Genomic DNA, 16,620 nt, shown 5'->3' with positions numbered 1-16,620 from the left:
GGCACTGGCAAAAACAAGGCTCCAGGAATTGATGCAATATCAATTGAGATGTTTCAACAAACAGATGCAGCGCTGGAGGTGCTCACTCGTCTATGCCAAGAAATATGGAAGACAGCTTCCTGGCCAACTGACTGGAAGAGATCCATATTTATGCCTATTCCCAAGAAAGGTGATCCAACTGAATGTGGAAATTATAGAACAATATCATTAATATCACATGCAAGCAAAATTTTGCTGAAGATCATTCAAAAACGGCTGCAGCAGTATATCGACAGGGAACTGCCAGAAATTCAGGCAGGTTTCAGAAGAGGACGTGGAACCAGGGATATCATCGCTGATGTCAGATGGATGCTGGCTGAAAGCAGAGAATACCAGAAGGATGTTTACCTGTGTTTTATTGACTATGCAAAGGCATTCGACTGTGTGGATCATAATAAATTATGGATAACATTGCGAAGAATGGGAATTCCAGAACACTTAATTGTGCTCATGAGAAACCTTTACATAGATCAAGAGGCAGTTGCTCGGACAGAACAAGGAAATACCAATTGGTTTAAGCCATGAAAGGTGTGCGTCAGGGTTGTATTCTTTCACCATTACCTATTCAATCTGTATGCTCAGCAAATAATCCGAGAAGCAGGACTGTATGAGGAAGAACAGGGCATCAGGATTGGAGAAAGATTCATTAACAACCTACATTATGCAGATGACACAACCTTGCTTGCTGAAGGTGAAGAAGACTTGAAGCACTTACTAAGGAAGATCAAAGATCACAGCCTTCAGTATGGATTACACCTCAACATAAAGAAAACAAAAATCCTCACAACTGCACCAATGAGCAACATCATGATAAACGGAGAAAAGACTGAAGTTGTCAAGGATTTCATTTTACTTGGATCCACAATCAACAGCCATGGAAGCAGCAGTCAAGAAATCAAAAGACGCACTGCATTGTGTAAATCTGCTGCAAAGGACCTCTTCAAAGTGTTGAAAAGCAAAGGTGTCACCTTGAAGACTAAGGTGCGCCTGACCCAAGCCACGGTATTTTCAATCGCATCATATGCATGTGAAAGTTCAGCAATGAATAAGGAAGCCTGAAGAACTGACACCTTTGAATTGTGATACTGGCGAAGAATATCGAATATACCATGGGCTCCCAAAAGAACGAACAAGTCTGTCTTAGAAGAGGTACAGCCAGGATGCTCCTTAGAGGCAAGAATGGCAAGACTGCATCTTATATACTTTGGACATGTTGTCAGGAGGGATCAGTCCCTGGAGAAAGACATCATGCTTGGCAGAGTACAGGGTCAGCAGAAAAGAGGAAGACCCTCAATGAGGTGGATTGACAGAGTGGCTGCAATGATGAACTCAAGCGTAACGATTTTAAGGATGGCTCAGGACCGGGCAGCGTTTCATTCTGTTGCGCATGGCGTCGCTATGAGTCGGAATCGACTCGACGGCACCTAACAACAACAACATACAGATTAATATGCATGCTGAAAGGATACAATCCTGATATACACCTTTCTGGATTTTAAACCATGCAGTATTCCCTTGTTATGTTTGAATGACTGCCTCTTGGTCTATGTACAGGTTCTGCATGAGCACAACTAAGTGTTCTGGATTTCCCATTCTTCATATTATCCATAATTTGTTATCACCCACCCAGCAGAATATCTTTGCATAGTCAATAAAACACAGGTGAACATCTATCTGGTATTTTCTGCTTTCAGCCAAGATCCATCTGACATCAGCAATGATATCCTTCATTCCATGTCCTCTTCTGAATCAGCCTGAATCTGGCAGTTCCCTGTCAATTTACTACTGCATCCATTTTTTGAATTATCTTCAGCAAAATTTTACATGTGTCTGATTTTAGTGATATTGTTCAATAATTTTCACATTCTGTTGGGTCATCTTTCTTTGGAATAGGCATAAATATGGATCTCTTCCAGTAAGCTGTCTTCCAAATTTCTTGGCATAGATGAGTAAGTGCTCCCAACATGGCATCCATTTCTTGAAACATCTCAATTGGTATTCCACCAATTCCTGGAGCCTTGTTTTTCACCAAAGCCTTCAGTGTGGTTTGGACTTCTTCCTTCAAGTGCGGCTTGATCTTCTTGATCATATGCAACCTCCTGAAATGGTTGAACACTGACCAATTCTCTGTGTATTCCTTTCCTCTTCTTTTGGTGCTTCCTGAGTCTTTCAATATTTTGCCCATAGAATCCTTCAAAATAGCAACTCAAGGCTTGAATTTTTCTTCGGTTCTTTCAGCTTGAGAAATGCTGAGCATATTCTTCCCTTTTGGTTTTCTAACTCCAGGTCTTTGCATATTTCATTATAATACTTTACTCTGTCTTCTCAAGCTGCCCTTTGAAATCTTCTATTCAGTTCTGACTTCATCATTTCTTCCATTTGCTTTAACTACTCTATGTTCAAGAGCAAGTTTCAGAGTCTCTTGTGACAACCATTTTGGTCTTCTTCTTCTTCCTTGCCTTTTTAATGACTTTTCGCTTTCTTCACGTATGATGTCATTGATGTCATCCCACAACTCGTCCGGTCTTTGGTCATTAGTGCTCAGTGGGTCAAATCTATTCTTGAGATGGTCTCTAAATTCATGTGGGATGTACTCATGGTTGTACTTTGGCTCTTGTGAGCTTGCTTTCGTTTTCTTCAGATTAAACTTGAACTTGCATATGAGCAATTGATGGTCTGTTCCACAGTCGGCCCCTGGCCTTGTTCTGACTGCTGATGTTGAGCTTCTCCATCATCTCTTTCCACATATGTAGTCAATTTGATTCCTGTGTATTTCATACAGCAAGGTCCATATGTATAGTCACAGTTTATGTTGTTGAAAAAAGGTATTTCCAATGAATAGGTCATTGGTCTTGCAAAATTCTATCATGCAATCTGCAGCTATCACCAGGCTGTATTTTCCAACTACCAATCCTTCTTTTTTTCCAACTTTCACATTCCAAACACCAGTAATTATCAATGTATCTTGGTTGCCAGTTTGATCAATTTCAGACTGCAGAACATGGTAAAAATCTTCAATTTCCTCATCTTTGGCATTAGTGGTTGGTGTGTAAATTTGAATAATAAGTTGTATTTATCGGTCTTCCTTGTAGGTGCATGGATATTATCCTATCACTGACAGCATTGTACTTCAGGATACATCTTGAAATGTTCTTTTTGACAATGAACGCAATGCCATTCCTCTTCAATTTGTTATTCCCAGCACAGTAGACCATAGGATTGTCTGACTGAAAATGGCCAATACCAGTCCATTTCATCTCACTAATGCCTAGGATATCGATCATCAAGTGTTTCATTTCATTTTTGATGGCTTCCAAATTTTCCTAGATTCATACTTCGTACATTCCACATTTCAATTAGGAATGGATGTTTGGAGCTGTTTCTTCTCATTTTGAGTCATGTCATATCAGCAAATGAAGGTCCCGAAAACCTGACTCCACTCACATCATTAAGGTCGGCTCTACTTTGACAAGCCAGCTCTTCTCCAGTTGTATTTTGAGTGCCTTCTAACCTGAGGGGCTCATCTTGTGGCACTATATCAGACACTGTTCCTCTGCTATTCATAAGGTTTCACCTGCCAATTTTCTCAGAAGTTGATCACCAGGTCCTTCTAGTCTTAGTCTGAAAGCTCTGCTGAAACTTGTCCACCATGAGTGATACTGTTGGCATTTGCAAACTGGTGGCACAGCTTCCAATATTACAGCAACACACAAGCCACCACCACAATATGACAAACTGACAGACGAGTGTGTTCATTTTCAGTATGCCTTTTTAAAAGATTTACTAAAATTATCTAAAATATTTAATATCAAATAAAAGAGCAACTGAGAGACAGCTTCACTTAAGTTAACAAAAAACTTTAAGTCTTACTTACAAAGATTTCTTTTCTGACTACCCCCAATTCGTGTGTGTTGAATAAATGGATGGATAGATGGCTTCTTGCCGCTCCATTTATTTAAGAAAGGCAACTAGAAGCAGGTGGCTGTTTCTAATAATCATGCCTAGCTGAGAGCTATGATTATTGAAGATTAAAATTTCTGAAGAATGTACATTTTAAATGTACCTCTAAATCATAAGATCACTTCTTCAAAGTAATATCTCTTTATGGCCTCAAACACCATTAGAAAATATGTAGACAATTTTAGATTTCTGATGTATTTTTTAAGAAGTAAAAACTTTCTAGCTTTGTATTTAGTGGTTTAAGTGCAAAGTTCTCAGGAAATCAAAGAATCAGTAAGACTGCTTAATTATAGTCAACAGTATATTCAATACGTGATCATAAACTTAATTTAATAAAATATGACTGCCATCCACCTTCTAATTACTAGGTATATAGTCTTTCCAATGCACTATAAAATGAAATTAGACAGGAGAGTAATGACTGAAAGATCAGAGGATCAGTTCACTGTATTTCTTACTCAAAAGCTTTGGAAAACCAAGGCAAATGCCTAAACACATACCTTCACAAAACAGGACAGATAAAACACACATCTTAATAACTGCTACATAACAGGATCCAGACGGGTAGCATTTGGGAAAAGGGGACTTCATGTGAGAAAAGTAGGTATTTTTCTTCCTGCATCCAGGTTAATAGTTTATCACAGGTTAAGGAGTCCCTGCGTGATACAAATGGTCAATGTGCTTGGCTGCTAACCAAAACGGTGGAGGTTTGAGTCCACCCAGAGGCACCTGGAAGAAAGGCCCGGTGATCTACTTCTGAAAAATCAGCCACTGAAAATCCTGCGGAGCACAGTTCTACTCTGACACACGTGGGGTCACCATGAGTCAGAACTGACTTGAAGGCAACAGGTTTTTGTTTTAAACCACAGGTTAAACCAGTACTTACGTGACTGCCAGAAGGCACACTGATACTATTTTTATCTGTTTTAACATTACAAGTAATTAGCAGCAGTTCACTGTAAAGATATGCATTCTACCATCCTCTATGTAGCAACAAAACCAGGGTCAGTATTAAATATATTTAGGGGATATTAGGCTTCTTGTAAAGCTTTAAAGGGTGTCTTCTAGATCTACTGCCAAATTAAAGTCTGTCTTAGGGAATATAAAGCACACATACATGCGCAATCACATAAGCACACGACTCTGCTAAAATCTTAGCACCTACCAAAATTGAGTTTCTGCTCTTCTGTTCCAAGATAAGGGAGCCCTGGTAGCGCAGTGGTTAAAGCACTTGACTGCTAACCAAAAGGTCAGCAATTCAAACCCATCAGCCACTCCACAGGAGAAAGAAGTGGCAGTCTGCTTCTGTAAAGATTTACAGCCCTGGAGATGATATGGGATAGTTCTACTCTATCAGGTCGCTAGGAGTCAGAACCAACTTGATGGCACTGGGTTTGGCTTGGCTTGGTTTCAAAATAAATCCCTTAATTTACCCCATTTTACAACCACTGTCTGCCTTTCAAATTCCATTCCTGGTAACTCAGGAATAAAAAGTACAAATCATGTCCCTAATACAAAATATAAGCCTCCATTACTTACAAGCATCATCGGATCACTTAATACCTATTAAATGCCTTTGTGTCAGGCATTAAGCAATGGCTGCTCCTGATGAATCAATACACGTGTGCACACGAATATCTAAAAGCTACGTTTAAAGCTGATTTTGTCCTTCACTAGCCAAGTCTGTAAAATCTAACTGCTTTGTTCACAGAGATTCTTTGGCCACCCTCCCACTCCCACACCAGTCTCCCACCATCCACACTGTAAAACACTGTTGCTACTATGGGACGTGGCTGAAGAAAGGTCATTTTACTCTGAGACAATGCTGCCCTTGCAGAAATACTGACTGAGTCTGACGAATGAGGTTGGGCTGCCTATAAAAGGAACTAAAACAGATAAAAGGGTGATACAGGAATAAGGTACTGGTTATAAGACATCCAGAGTGCATCAGATTATGATAAAGGCACAAAGAATTTCTAAAGTCTTCACTCCTACAAACCCCAGCCCCAATATGTACTTAAAAAAAATTTTTTTAATAAAATGACATATTTTGGATTACACAGCACTTTACCATAAAATTTCCCTTAAAATAAAACAATTATGAATTGCTTTGGACAATGAATAGATGCTAATGGTGAACTATAGTAAAAATCCTGAAGTAATAGCCCTATCCACAACTTTAAGATTTTTTTTTAAGTCTAACATGGCCCATATCACATAAAAATATTTCATCTCATTCATATTAAAAAAAAATGTTGGTGTTCTTTCTATATATGTATTTTTTAAATCTGAATCACCTCCCCCCAGCTTTCAAAATTAAACCTATGAAAACATACAGGAAACTACATCAAAGTACTTAGTATCTACAATATCAAAAGACAAATTCTTCCATACAAGGACTATTCCCCACTTTTAAAACGTTTTTTTTTTTTTTTAGCTATAGGGTCACTCTGAGTCAGAACTGACTCGATGGCAATGGGTTTGATTTGTTTTATAGCTCCCCGAGAAAAATCTGACTGATGCCATCATTCATTCACCCAAAAAATATTTACTAAAAGCCAACTATGTGACAGATGTCTGGGATACAAAGGCAAAACAAGTAACAGAAACAGAAAATGCCAGACAGGTAAGTGCCCTGAGTGAGAAACAGTGCAACAGAGGGTCAGGGGCTCCAGGTTTAGGTCAGGAAACCTTCCTCTGGAAGTTAACATCTGAATGAGAGTCAAAAAGAAGCTACAAGTAATTTTAAAAAAACTCACCACAGTGCAGTGTGAAGAATGCATTGGAGAGTTCTGGTGTAAGGGCCCAGGACCAGGTAGAAAGCTGACAGTAATCTAAAGTAAAGGTCTGACCTAGGCAAACAGTCGCAAAGCTAGACAAAGTCCAGGAGGGTAAACTCGGGCAGGTTTTACAATACCTCCTACAAGTGATCAAGCTGATCCTAAGCTAAAACAGTCATTGTTTTAGACAATCTTACAATTTTTTAAAAAATTTAGTTTCACGTTTAAACCTAATTTTAATACTGTCCTGTAATTAAAGATCACAACTAAGTTTTAGAAACCCGACTGCCAGTACTAATTAATTAAGGTCAACTCTCCGCACTGGGGAGCCCTGACAGCGCAGTGGTTAAGCGTTCAGCTGCTAACCAAAAAGCTGGCAGTTGGAGTCTACCAGCCGCTCCTTGGAAACCCTATGGGGCATTTCTACTCTGTCCTACAGGGTAGCCATGAGTCAATGGCAGTGGACTTGGATTTGGGTTATTCATGTTGGACCTAGACAAATCATTCATCTTTCTTTCATTATGTTACATTTATTCTGGTGAAAAGGAGAGTAGATAAAGAATGGAAACACAAAGAAAAGAAAGAATTGCTGGTTCTTGCAGCTGTCTACTTGGATAGGCCATAAAACCCTAAGTGTCCACCAAAGCCCTTATTCAAGCTTAAAAGGAGAAACTTATTCCTTCAGATTTAAAGCTTTGTTCTTCTGGTTAAAGACAAATGCCACATGGGCACACCCAAGAACTCTAAGCTCCTTACATTTATCTTTCCCATCTTTTCTGTTGTTGTTGTTGGTATCTTAAAGTGAAAGCGTTTTCTTTGTCACATAGTGAGCTCCTTCAACCTTAAATTATCCATTTCCTTGAACTAAGCCCCCACACTGGGGGGAGGCAAAGTAAACTACAATAATCTTTATACCATCACCACCGCCATGTCAAATTCTCCAAAAATACCAACGGACTCAACACCAACGGACAACACAATCTCACTCTTAACCAGACAGAATGGGAGGAACTTGAAGGCCTATCTATGATCTCATATGTAGCAATTATTACTGCCTTTGTAAGATTTAACACCACTTGCCGTGTACAAAGGAGCCCTGATGGCACAGTGGTTAAGCACTCAACTGCTAACCGAAAGGCCCATGGTTCGAACCCACCAGCTGCTCCACAGGGGAAAGATGTGGCAGTCTGCTTCCATAATGATTACAGCTTTGGAAACCCTAAGTGGCAGTTATACTCTGTCGTCTAAGGGTCACTATGATTTGGAATCAACTCGACGGCAACAGGTTTGGCTTTTTGGTTTGTCATGTTATGTATTCATTTATTTGTTTATCGTCTATATATCCGTGCTAAAATGTAAGCACCATGAAGGCAGCATCTTTGTTTTGTTGACTGCTGTAATACCCGCACCTAGGGTCACCTGTGGTTTCAATGGAACTTCCAGAGTAAGACAGACTAGGAAGAAAGGCTTGGCAATCTACTTCCGAAAATCACCGATGAAAACCTTATGGCTCGCAACAGAATGATACCTGATATACTGTTGAAAAATGACCCCCTTACGTTGGAAGGCACTCCATCACAATGGACTCAAACATACCAATGATCATGAAGATGGCAGAGGACCAGGCAACAATTTGTTCTGTTATACATAAGCTATGAGATGAGCCAACTTGATGGCAACTAACAACAACAGAACAAGGCATACCATGTAGTGGCTGCCCAATAACTACCTGTTAATTGAGTAAAAGTGACACTCAAACACTTGAGAATAACTCTCAAGCAAACTTCATGTCACTTGCATTAAAACATTTTGAAAAAAACCCATCTTTTCTAGAGGATAAAGTCCAACAAAACAAAGCATGCAAGCCCCCATCAAAATCTGGCCCTGGCTGTTTTTCCAGCCTCTTCCGCTACCACCCTGCACACACCCACAACACTCCACCCCCAAACACACCAATACATACATACACCTCCAAACTCCTGCGATATTAAAACCGCTCGCTACTCTTGAGACATGCTTTCACTCTTCCAAGCTTTTTAAAATGACTTCCCCTCTCCCTAGAAAACCTTTTTTCCCTCTTACCGACCTAGCTCATTCTTCAAAGCCCGATTTCAATGCGTCCTCTACACATCCTCCCGATTTTTCCTGGACAACTTCTTACCCCTCCCCTATGCCCGCCATACATAACATAACGGAGTATGCGCTGCTATCACCCTGTATCGCATTCCTTTGCTTCCCGTCTCTTTCCCACCGTCCTGAAGTTCAGGAGATCAACGATGGGCTGTGTTTTCAATCTCTGTATCGCAGGCACCTAGCCACTGCCTGGCTGAACGGAGGCTGCAGGCAAAGGCGCCAGGTGAGTCGCGTTGACACCACTCCGTCTCACGCAGCACCGGGCCCATCCTGCCCCCGCGGCCCCGGGACCCTCCCCTCCCCTCCCCACCCCACCCCTGGCTGTAGGTCGGCTTTCCCGAGACCGTGGCGGCGGGAGGCTGGGAGTCGGCTGCAAGGAGCCAGCCGGGGCCCGCGCGCGATGCAAGCAGGTGCCGGCGGGGCGGCGCCAAGCTGGCCCGGGCCCCATCCCCGGTGCCGGCCGTACCTGCCTCACGTTGGCCGGCAACTTGCTCCAGGGGTAGTTGTGCCGGATGTGGAACTCCACGTCTATGTTCATGACGCCGGGAGTCGGGGCCGGCGGCGGCCGCGGCTGAGGCGAAGCCTCCCGCCCGCCCGCCCTCGGCCTGTCGGGGGAGCCCGCGGGAGGCCCCGCGCCTCACACAGCGGAAGCCTCGGGCTGCCCCATGGCCAGGGCTCCCGACAGCTCGGCGCGGCCCCGGCCACGGGGCACCAAGAAGCAGCGATCGGCGGCACGGGCGCCTTGGCAGCTCCAAGTTTCTTCCTAGTTTCGGCCCGCCGGAAATGGCTGTGGGCTTGCGTCACTTCCGCCCACGGCTGCGGGGCCGGGGGCGGGGCACCGGCTGGGCTCCTGCCCCGCCCCCTACATTTTGGAGAGCCGCCAACCAGGTGGCACCTGGAGGTACCTGGAGGCACCCGGGTACAGACCTCTGTACCTGCTTCGTCTCACTCATCCAGTATCTGGATGAAATAAAATAGTCGCTTGGGTCTGTGTAGCCATTGTTGGATGACCTCGTTTCCCATAAACGCGTACCAGGCCCGAGGGCAGGCAGTTATAGGCAGTGCAGTTGGTTATCTGAGAAGGAGAAATTTGGGAAGAGTGCTGTTTCCATAACTGTTTTCAGTGGAAGAACAATGAGCCCACTAAGGGTTCTCCGCAAATCAACCCCGACCTGGGGCCAGGTGGATGGGCTGTCCAGGCCCGCGAGCAAAGAATTTTTAAGTCGGTGCTTTCTCCCAATCCAGCAAGAAGTCGTGGGGAGTGGTGGCGCGAGCCCTGAAGAGTTGCTGCATCTTGTACGAGGGGAATTTTGGGCTCTACTTCTGAAGTCCAAATTCTGAACAATGTAGGGATTCAGGGAGCTGACAAGAGGGCAGCCCAAAGGGTATCGAAGAGAAAAAGACCTTTGCCGACCTTTGACACGGAGCCTCTCGGGTTATGCTTTCTTCGGCTCCACACAAATGTCTGCAGAGTGCCTTTTTGAAGGAGTAAATCCAGCCTATCTAATTTCAGCCCCAGTGAGAACAATTTCTTTAGAAACAATGTCTTCCAGACTTTGTTACACTGTCTTAGCAAACCCCTGACCCTTGTTACTGGCAGCTACCAGGGATAACATTAGTATTTTTGTACCAATTTTTAAGTCTCATACAATGGTTTTAAATAACGTTTTTTTATAAGATGACCGATGTATACTCAAAACTTTTTATAAGACTCCTAGCCCATGGCAAAAAGGATGCAGTGCTGGAAGTGCTCACTCATCTATGCCAAGAAATTTGGCAACAGACTGGCCAGGTAGCTGTCTTCCAAATTTCTTGGAAAATTATGCCTATTCCCCAAGAAAGGTGATCCAACGGAATACAGAAATTATAGAACAATATCATTGATATCATATGCCAGCAAAATTTTGGTGAAGATCATTCAAAAACAGCTGCAGCAGTATATTGACAGTGAACTGCCAGAAATTCAAGCCAGATTCAGAAGAGGACGTGGAACCAGGGATACCATTGCTGATGTCAGATGGATCCTGGAGGAAAGCAGAGAATACCAGAAAGATATTTACCTGTGTTTTATTGACTATGCTAAGGCGTTTGACTGTGTGGATCATAAACAAATTATGGATAACATTGTGGAAAATGGGAATTCCAGAACACTTAATTGTGCTCATGAGGAACCTGTACATGAATTAAGAGGCAGTCATTCAAACAGAACAAGCAGATATTGCATGGTTTTAAGTCAGGAAAGGTGTGCGTCAGGGTTGTATCCTTTCACCATACCTATTCAATCTGTATACTGAGCAAATAATCCAAGAAACTGGACTCTATGAAGAAAAATGGGGCATCAGGATTGGAGGAAGGCTTATTAACAACCTGTGTTATGCGGATGATACAACCTTGCTTGCTGAAGGTGAAGAGGACTTGAAGCACTTACTGATGAATATCAAAGATCACACCCTTCAGTGTGGATGGATTACACGTCAACATAAAACAAAAATCCTCACAACTGGACCAATGAGCAACATCATAATAAATGGAGAAAAGATTGAAGTTGTCAAGGTTTTCATTTTACTTGGATCCACAACCAACAGCCTTGGAAGCAGCAGTCAAGAAATCAAAAGACGCATTGCATTGGGCAAATCTGCTGCAAAGGACCTTTTTGAAAAGCAAAGATGTTACCTTGAGGACTAACGTGCGCCTGACCCAAACCATGGTGTTTTCAATAACCTCACGTGCATGTGAAAGCTGGACAATGAATAAGGAAGACCAAAGAAGAATTGATGCCTTTGAATTGTGGTGTTGGTGAAGAATATTGAATATACCATAGACTACCAAAAGAGTGAACAAATATATCTTGGAAGAAGTACAACCAGAATGCTCCTTAGAAGCAAGGATGGTGAGACTATGTGTCACATACTTTGGATGTGTTATCAGTAGGGATCCAGCCCTGGAGAAGGACATCATGCTTGGTAAAGTAGAGGGTCAGCCAAAAAGAGGAAGACCCTCAATGAGATGGACTGACACAGTGGCTGCAACAATGGGCATAAGCATAGCGACAACTGTGAGGGTGGCACAGGACTTGGCAGTGTTTCATTATGCTGTGCACAGCGTCACTACGAGTTGGAACCAACTCAACGGCACCTAACAACAACAGCCTATGCCATAGCAGCTGGCCAGTCTGACACATAGCAGGAACCCCAATAGGTTTGAAGAATTGAAACAAATCTGGTGCACTGTCCTTGCATAGGTACATTGGTCTTAATGTTATCCAACTGTAGATAGAGATAGATCGCTGCCATCAAGTTGACTCTGACTCATAATGACCTTACGTATGACAGAAATGAAAGTTGTCTGGTACTGCATCGTCCTCACGATGCCCAGCATGTTCAAGTCCATCGCTGCAGCTATTGTACCAGTCCATCTCACTGAAGGACTCCCTTGGCCTCAGTGGCCCTCTGCTTCACCAAACATCATTTCTTCCTCCAGGGATTGATCCCTGCTGATGATGTGTTCAAAGCAAGCAAGTTGGACAAGGTTCAGTTGTTATCCATAGGATTTTCATTGTTGATTTTTGGAAGTAGATCATCAGGCCTTTCTTCCTTGTCTGTCTTAGTCTGAAAGCTCTGGTGAATCCTGTCCACCATGGGTGACACTGCTGGTGTCGGAAATACTAGTGGCATAGCTTTTGGCATCAAAGCAACGTGCAAACCATCACAGTACAACAAACTGACAGGTGGTGGTATGCAGCTATTATAGCTTTGAATCCTGTGATAACAGACACTCATCATCATAGCTAAAGTTAGCTAAGTTTTAATCATGAGCCATTCGTTCAACAAGTATTTATTGAATGCCTGCTATATATTAAGCCCTTGACTTGCAATACGTTGTTGTCCCTCACAGCCTTGTGGAAGAGTACCACTGTTACCATCCTGATTTAATAAGGAGGAAACTGAGGTTTGGCAGGATTGCATGACCTGCTCACAAGATCACACAGATAGTAATGACTGAGCCAAATTGGATAGATCCCAAGGCTGTCTAATTCCAGAGCCATCCTTTTAGCTTCAGGACGGAGGCTCTCATTCATTCAACTCTTCTACCTCCTGTTACAATTTAGACAATGTTCAGTTAAAGCCAACAACACAAATTCACCCAGAATATTTTTTAACGATTGTAAGTGTGGAAGAATCCATATTCTTCCAAAACCTCACTTCGATTTAATGCAATATAAGTAACAATGAAAATTAAAGTCAACTCAGTTTTAAAATCTCTGTAAACCATTACTTTAGCTAAGATAAAATGTGTGTTCTGTTGAATTAGAGCAGTTAAGCAAGAGAATGACTACTAAACTTTTTTTGTTTATCAGCAAGTACTGAGTATAGCGTGGACACAGCTAAAACTACAAAAGTAGACAGGATTGTAGAAGTGAACTTAAACTCACTAAATCAAGAAGGCACAGACCTTTGAAAACTTTGACCATAGTAAACAGGAAATATTCTAACTCAGTAAGTGGCTAAGAAAAGCAGAAATTTGAAGGAGGAAATGGTGATGAGTCAAAAGTACATGGACAGAAAGAATCCAGATAACAGGCCCTTCAGAGTAGGAACTGGTGACAGAGTTTGGCTTATGAAATACGAGGTGCTAATTAAAGTGCTGATCTGCTTCATTTTCCCCAAGGTGACCCACCAGTCTTTGGAGGATTGGAAACAAAGCAATTCAGAGAGATCCCAGATTAACGCACAGGACTCAACGGCCCCCTGTGCTGGGAAGTTCAGGAGTAGGACTGCTTCCCAACCACCCAAACCGGTTGCCTTGGAGTAGATTACAACTCATGGTGATCCCATGCTTGTCAGAATAGAACTGTGCTCCATACAGTTTTCAATGGTTGATTTTTTGCAAGTCGATTGCCAGGCCTTTCTTCTGAGGCAACTCTGGGTGGACTCAAACCACCAACCTTTTGGCTAGCAACCAAGTATATTAACTATTTGTACCACCCAAGGACTACTCCCAAGCGCCAGCAAGCTGAAAACAACTCCTGCTCATTGGAGTGCAAGTATAGTACTTATTACATTATCACAGTTTTTTTTTTTTTTTTAAATAGTAATGTACAACCTTTTAGGGTCCCTGAATCAGGCCACTGCTACCTATTTCCACCTCACTAGACCTTTGCCTTTTCAGATTCCAGAGAAGTTAGACCTTTGCCTTTTCAGATTCCAGAGAGGTCAGAAACTGCAGAGTGTCAGAAGCCCCAATCCCAGAAGCTGCCATCCAGTTTAGTCTTCTGGATAAGTCATATGTTCAAAGATACGTGTGCAATGAGATTAAATCTTATCTGGTTTTATCATCCAGGACCGAGGAAAATTACCCAAGTGGCTTGGGCAATATGCCCTTCAGAAAAACTACCGAACTATTTCATTCCTAAAATTCCAGCAGAAATAATGAGCAGAAGCGACTTGAAAGTAGGGAGCTTGCCTGGTTGTCTAATTTCACAGGCTCTAGAATGTCACGCCCTACATGTCCCCAACCAAATAAAATAGTTCCAACACCCCAAAAGCTAGTGTCTCAAATTTCATCACCAGAGTCATAGTCTGCAATTAAAATGTAAATGCCCTTAAGGGGAATAATACTTTTTCAGCCTTATTTATTTTCTTTTAGTATATTATTCACAAACTGTCACATCTCTTTCTGAGAGCAAGATTGAAAAGGAAAGAGATTAGGGGTTAAATGACGTAAGGGAAACACCTATAGAAGAACTGGTGTCTTGAAAGGAAGGAGGAAAGGACAGAGGGAGGGAGGGAAGGAGGAAAGAAAGAAATGAAGGAAGAAAGGAGAGGAAGTGACTATGTACATTCTCTATTTTACACTTTTGCCTGGGCTTGACCTCTGTCATGGGTTTCCATGCCATATATATTTGGCTGTGTTCCATGAACCAGTTCATCTCCCTGACACTGGACACCATGACCTAACTTGTTCCCTCCTTCATCGAAGGAAGGTCTTCGTCTGTCTTATGCATCACTCTAGCTCCAGTTCCATACCACTGAGGTTTTTTAATAAATGAATAAATGAACTGGTTATGTGATATCTGAGCTCTCAAATGTCACCTTCTCAGTTAAGCCTTCCTTGACCATCTATTCAAAATTATAACCCATCTCCACCACTCCTTGTCCCCCTCTCCTGCTTTATTTTTTCCATAGCACTTATTACTAATATGCTGTTATTGTTGTTGGTAGGTTGTCATTGACTCCTAACGACCCTATAAACCACAGAACGAAACACTGCCTGATCCTACACCACCCTCGCAATCTTTTCTATGTTTGAGCCCATTGTTGCAGCCACTGTGTCAATCCACCTAGTTGAGGGTCTCCCTTTTTTTCAATGACCTCCTACCTTACCTAGCATGATATCCTTCTCTAGGGACTAGTCACTCCTGATAACATGTGCAAAGTATGTTAGATGAAGCCTCACCATTCTCACTTCCAAGGCGCATCTGGCTGTACTTCCTCCAAGACAGACTTGTTCATTCTTCTGGCAGTCCATGAAGTATGTTCAGTATTTTTTCCCAATACCATAATTCAAACGCATCAATTCTTCTTCGGTCTAACTTATCCATTGTCCAGCTTTTGCATGCATATGAGGTGATTGAAAACACCGTGGCTTGAATCAGGTGCACCTTAGTCTTCAAGGGGACATCTTTGCTTTTCAGCACTTTAGAAGGCATTCTGCAGCAGAGTTGCCCGATGCAATACATTGCTCAGTTTCTTGACTGCTGCTTCCAACCACTGATCCTTTTTTTTCCCCTTGACTTCCATATTCCAATCACCAGTAATTACCAATGCATCTTGACTGCATGTTTGATCAATTTCAGATTGCAATAGTTGGTATAAAAATCTTCAATTTTCTCAACTTTGACATTAGTGGTAGATGTATACGTTGAATAATAGTCATATTAACTGGTCTTCCTTGTACGTGTATGGCTATTATCCTACCACTGACAGCGTTGTACTTCAGGATAGATCTTGAGATGTTCTTTTTGATGATAACGCAATGCCATTCTTCTTCAATTTGTCATTCCCAGAATGATCGTCCGATTCAAAATGGCCAATACCAGTCCATTTCAGCTCTCTAATGCGTAGGGTATTGATGTTTATGTGTTCCATTTCATTTTTGATGAATTCCAATTTTCTTAGATTCATAATTTGTACAGTCCAGGTTCCAATTATTAATGGATTTTGCAGCTGTTTCTTCTCATTTTGAGTCATGCTACATCAGCAAATGAAGATCGCGAAAGCTTGACTCCATCCATGTCATTAAGGTCAACTCTCCTTTGAGGAGGCAGCTCTTCCCCAGTCATACTTTGAGTGCCTTCCAACCTGAAGGCTCACCTTCCAGTATTATATCAGACAATGTTCTGCTTCTATTCACAAGGTTTTCACTGGCCAATTTTTTCAGAAGTAGATTACCAGGTCCTTCTTCCTAGTCTGTCTTACTCTGGAAGCTCCACTGAAACCTGTCCACCATGGGTGACCCTGCTGTATTTGAAACACAGGGGGCATAGCTTCCAGCATCACAACAACGCAAAAGACACCACAGTATGACAAACCAACAGACACATGGTGGACTCTCTGATATACTTACTATTTAAAATTATTTGTCCTCCCTCCCCCCATTAGACTGGAAGCTCCCTGAAGGCAGGAGCTTTTGTCTGTTTTGTTCTCTG

The 16,620-nt window shown here is 42.3% G+C and overlaps 1 protein-coding gene across 2 annotated transcripts in view; it reads right to left on the bottom strand.

Moving 5' to 3' along the window:
- Positions 1–9,517, bottom strand: part of FAM91A1 (family with sequence similarity 91 member A1) — a 41,582-nt gene extending 32,065 nt beyond the window's left edge. For both annotated transcript variants that reach the window (XM_064268053.1, XM_023545974.2), the window contains exon 1: positions 9,379–9,517. In XM_064268053.1, coding sequence (XP_064124123.1) covers positions 9,379–9,450 — 72 coding nt within the window. In that variant the 5' untranslated portion in view covers positions 9,451–9,517. The remainder of the gene's footprint in view (positions 1–9,378) is intronic.
- Positions 9,518–16,620: the final 7,103 nt, after the last annotated feature.

Source organism: Loxodonta africana, chromosome 14 (genome assembly GCF_030014295.1).
Source record: "Loxodonta africana isolate mLoxAfr1 chromosome 14, mLoxAfr1.hap2, whole genome shotgun sequence".
NCBI lineage: Eukaryota > Metazoa > Chordata > Mammalia > Proboscidea > Elephantidae > Loxodonta > Loxodonta africana.
This window is presented reverse-complemented; position numbering and strand designations above follow the sequence as displayed.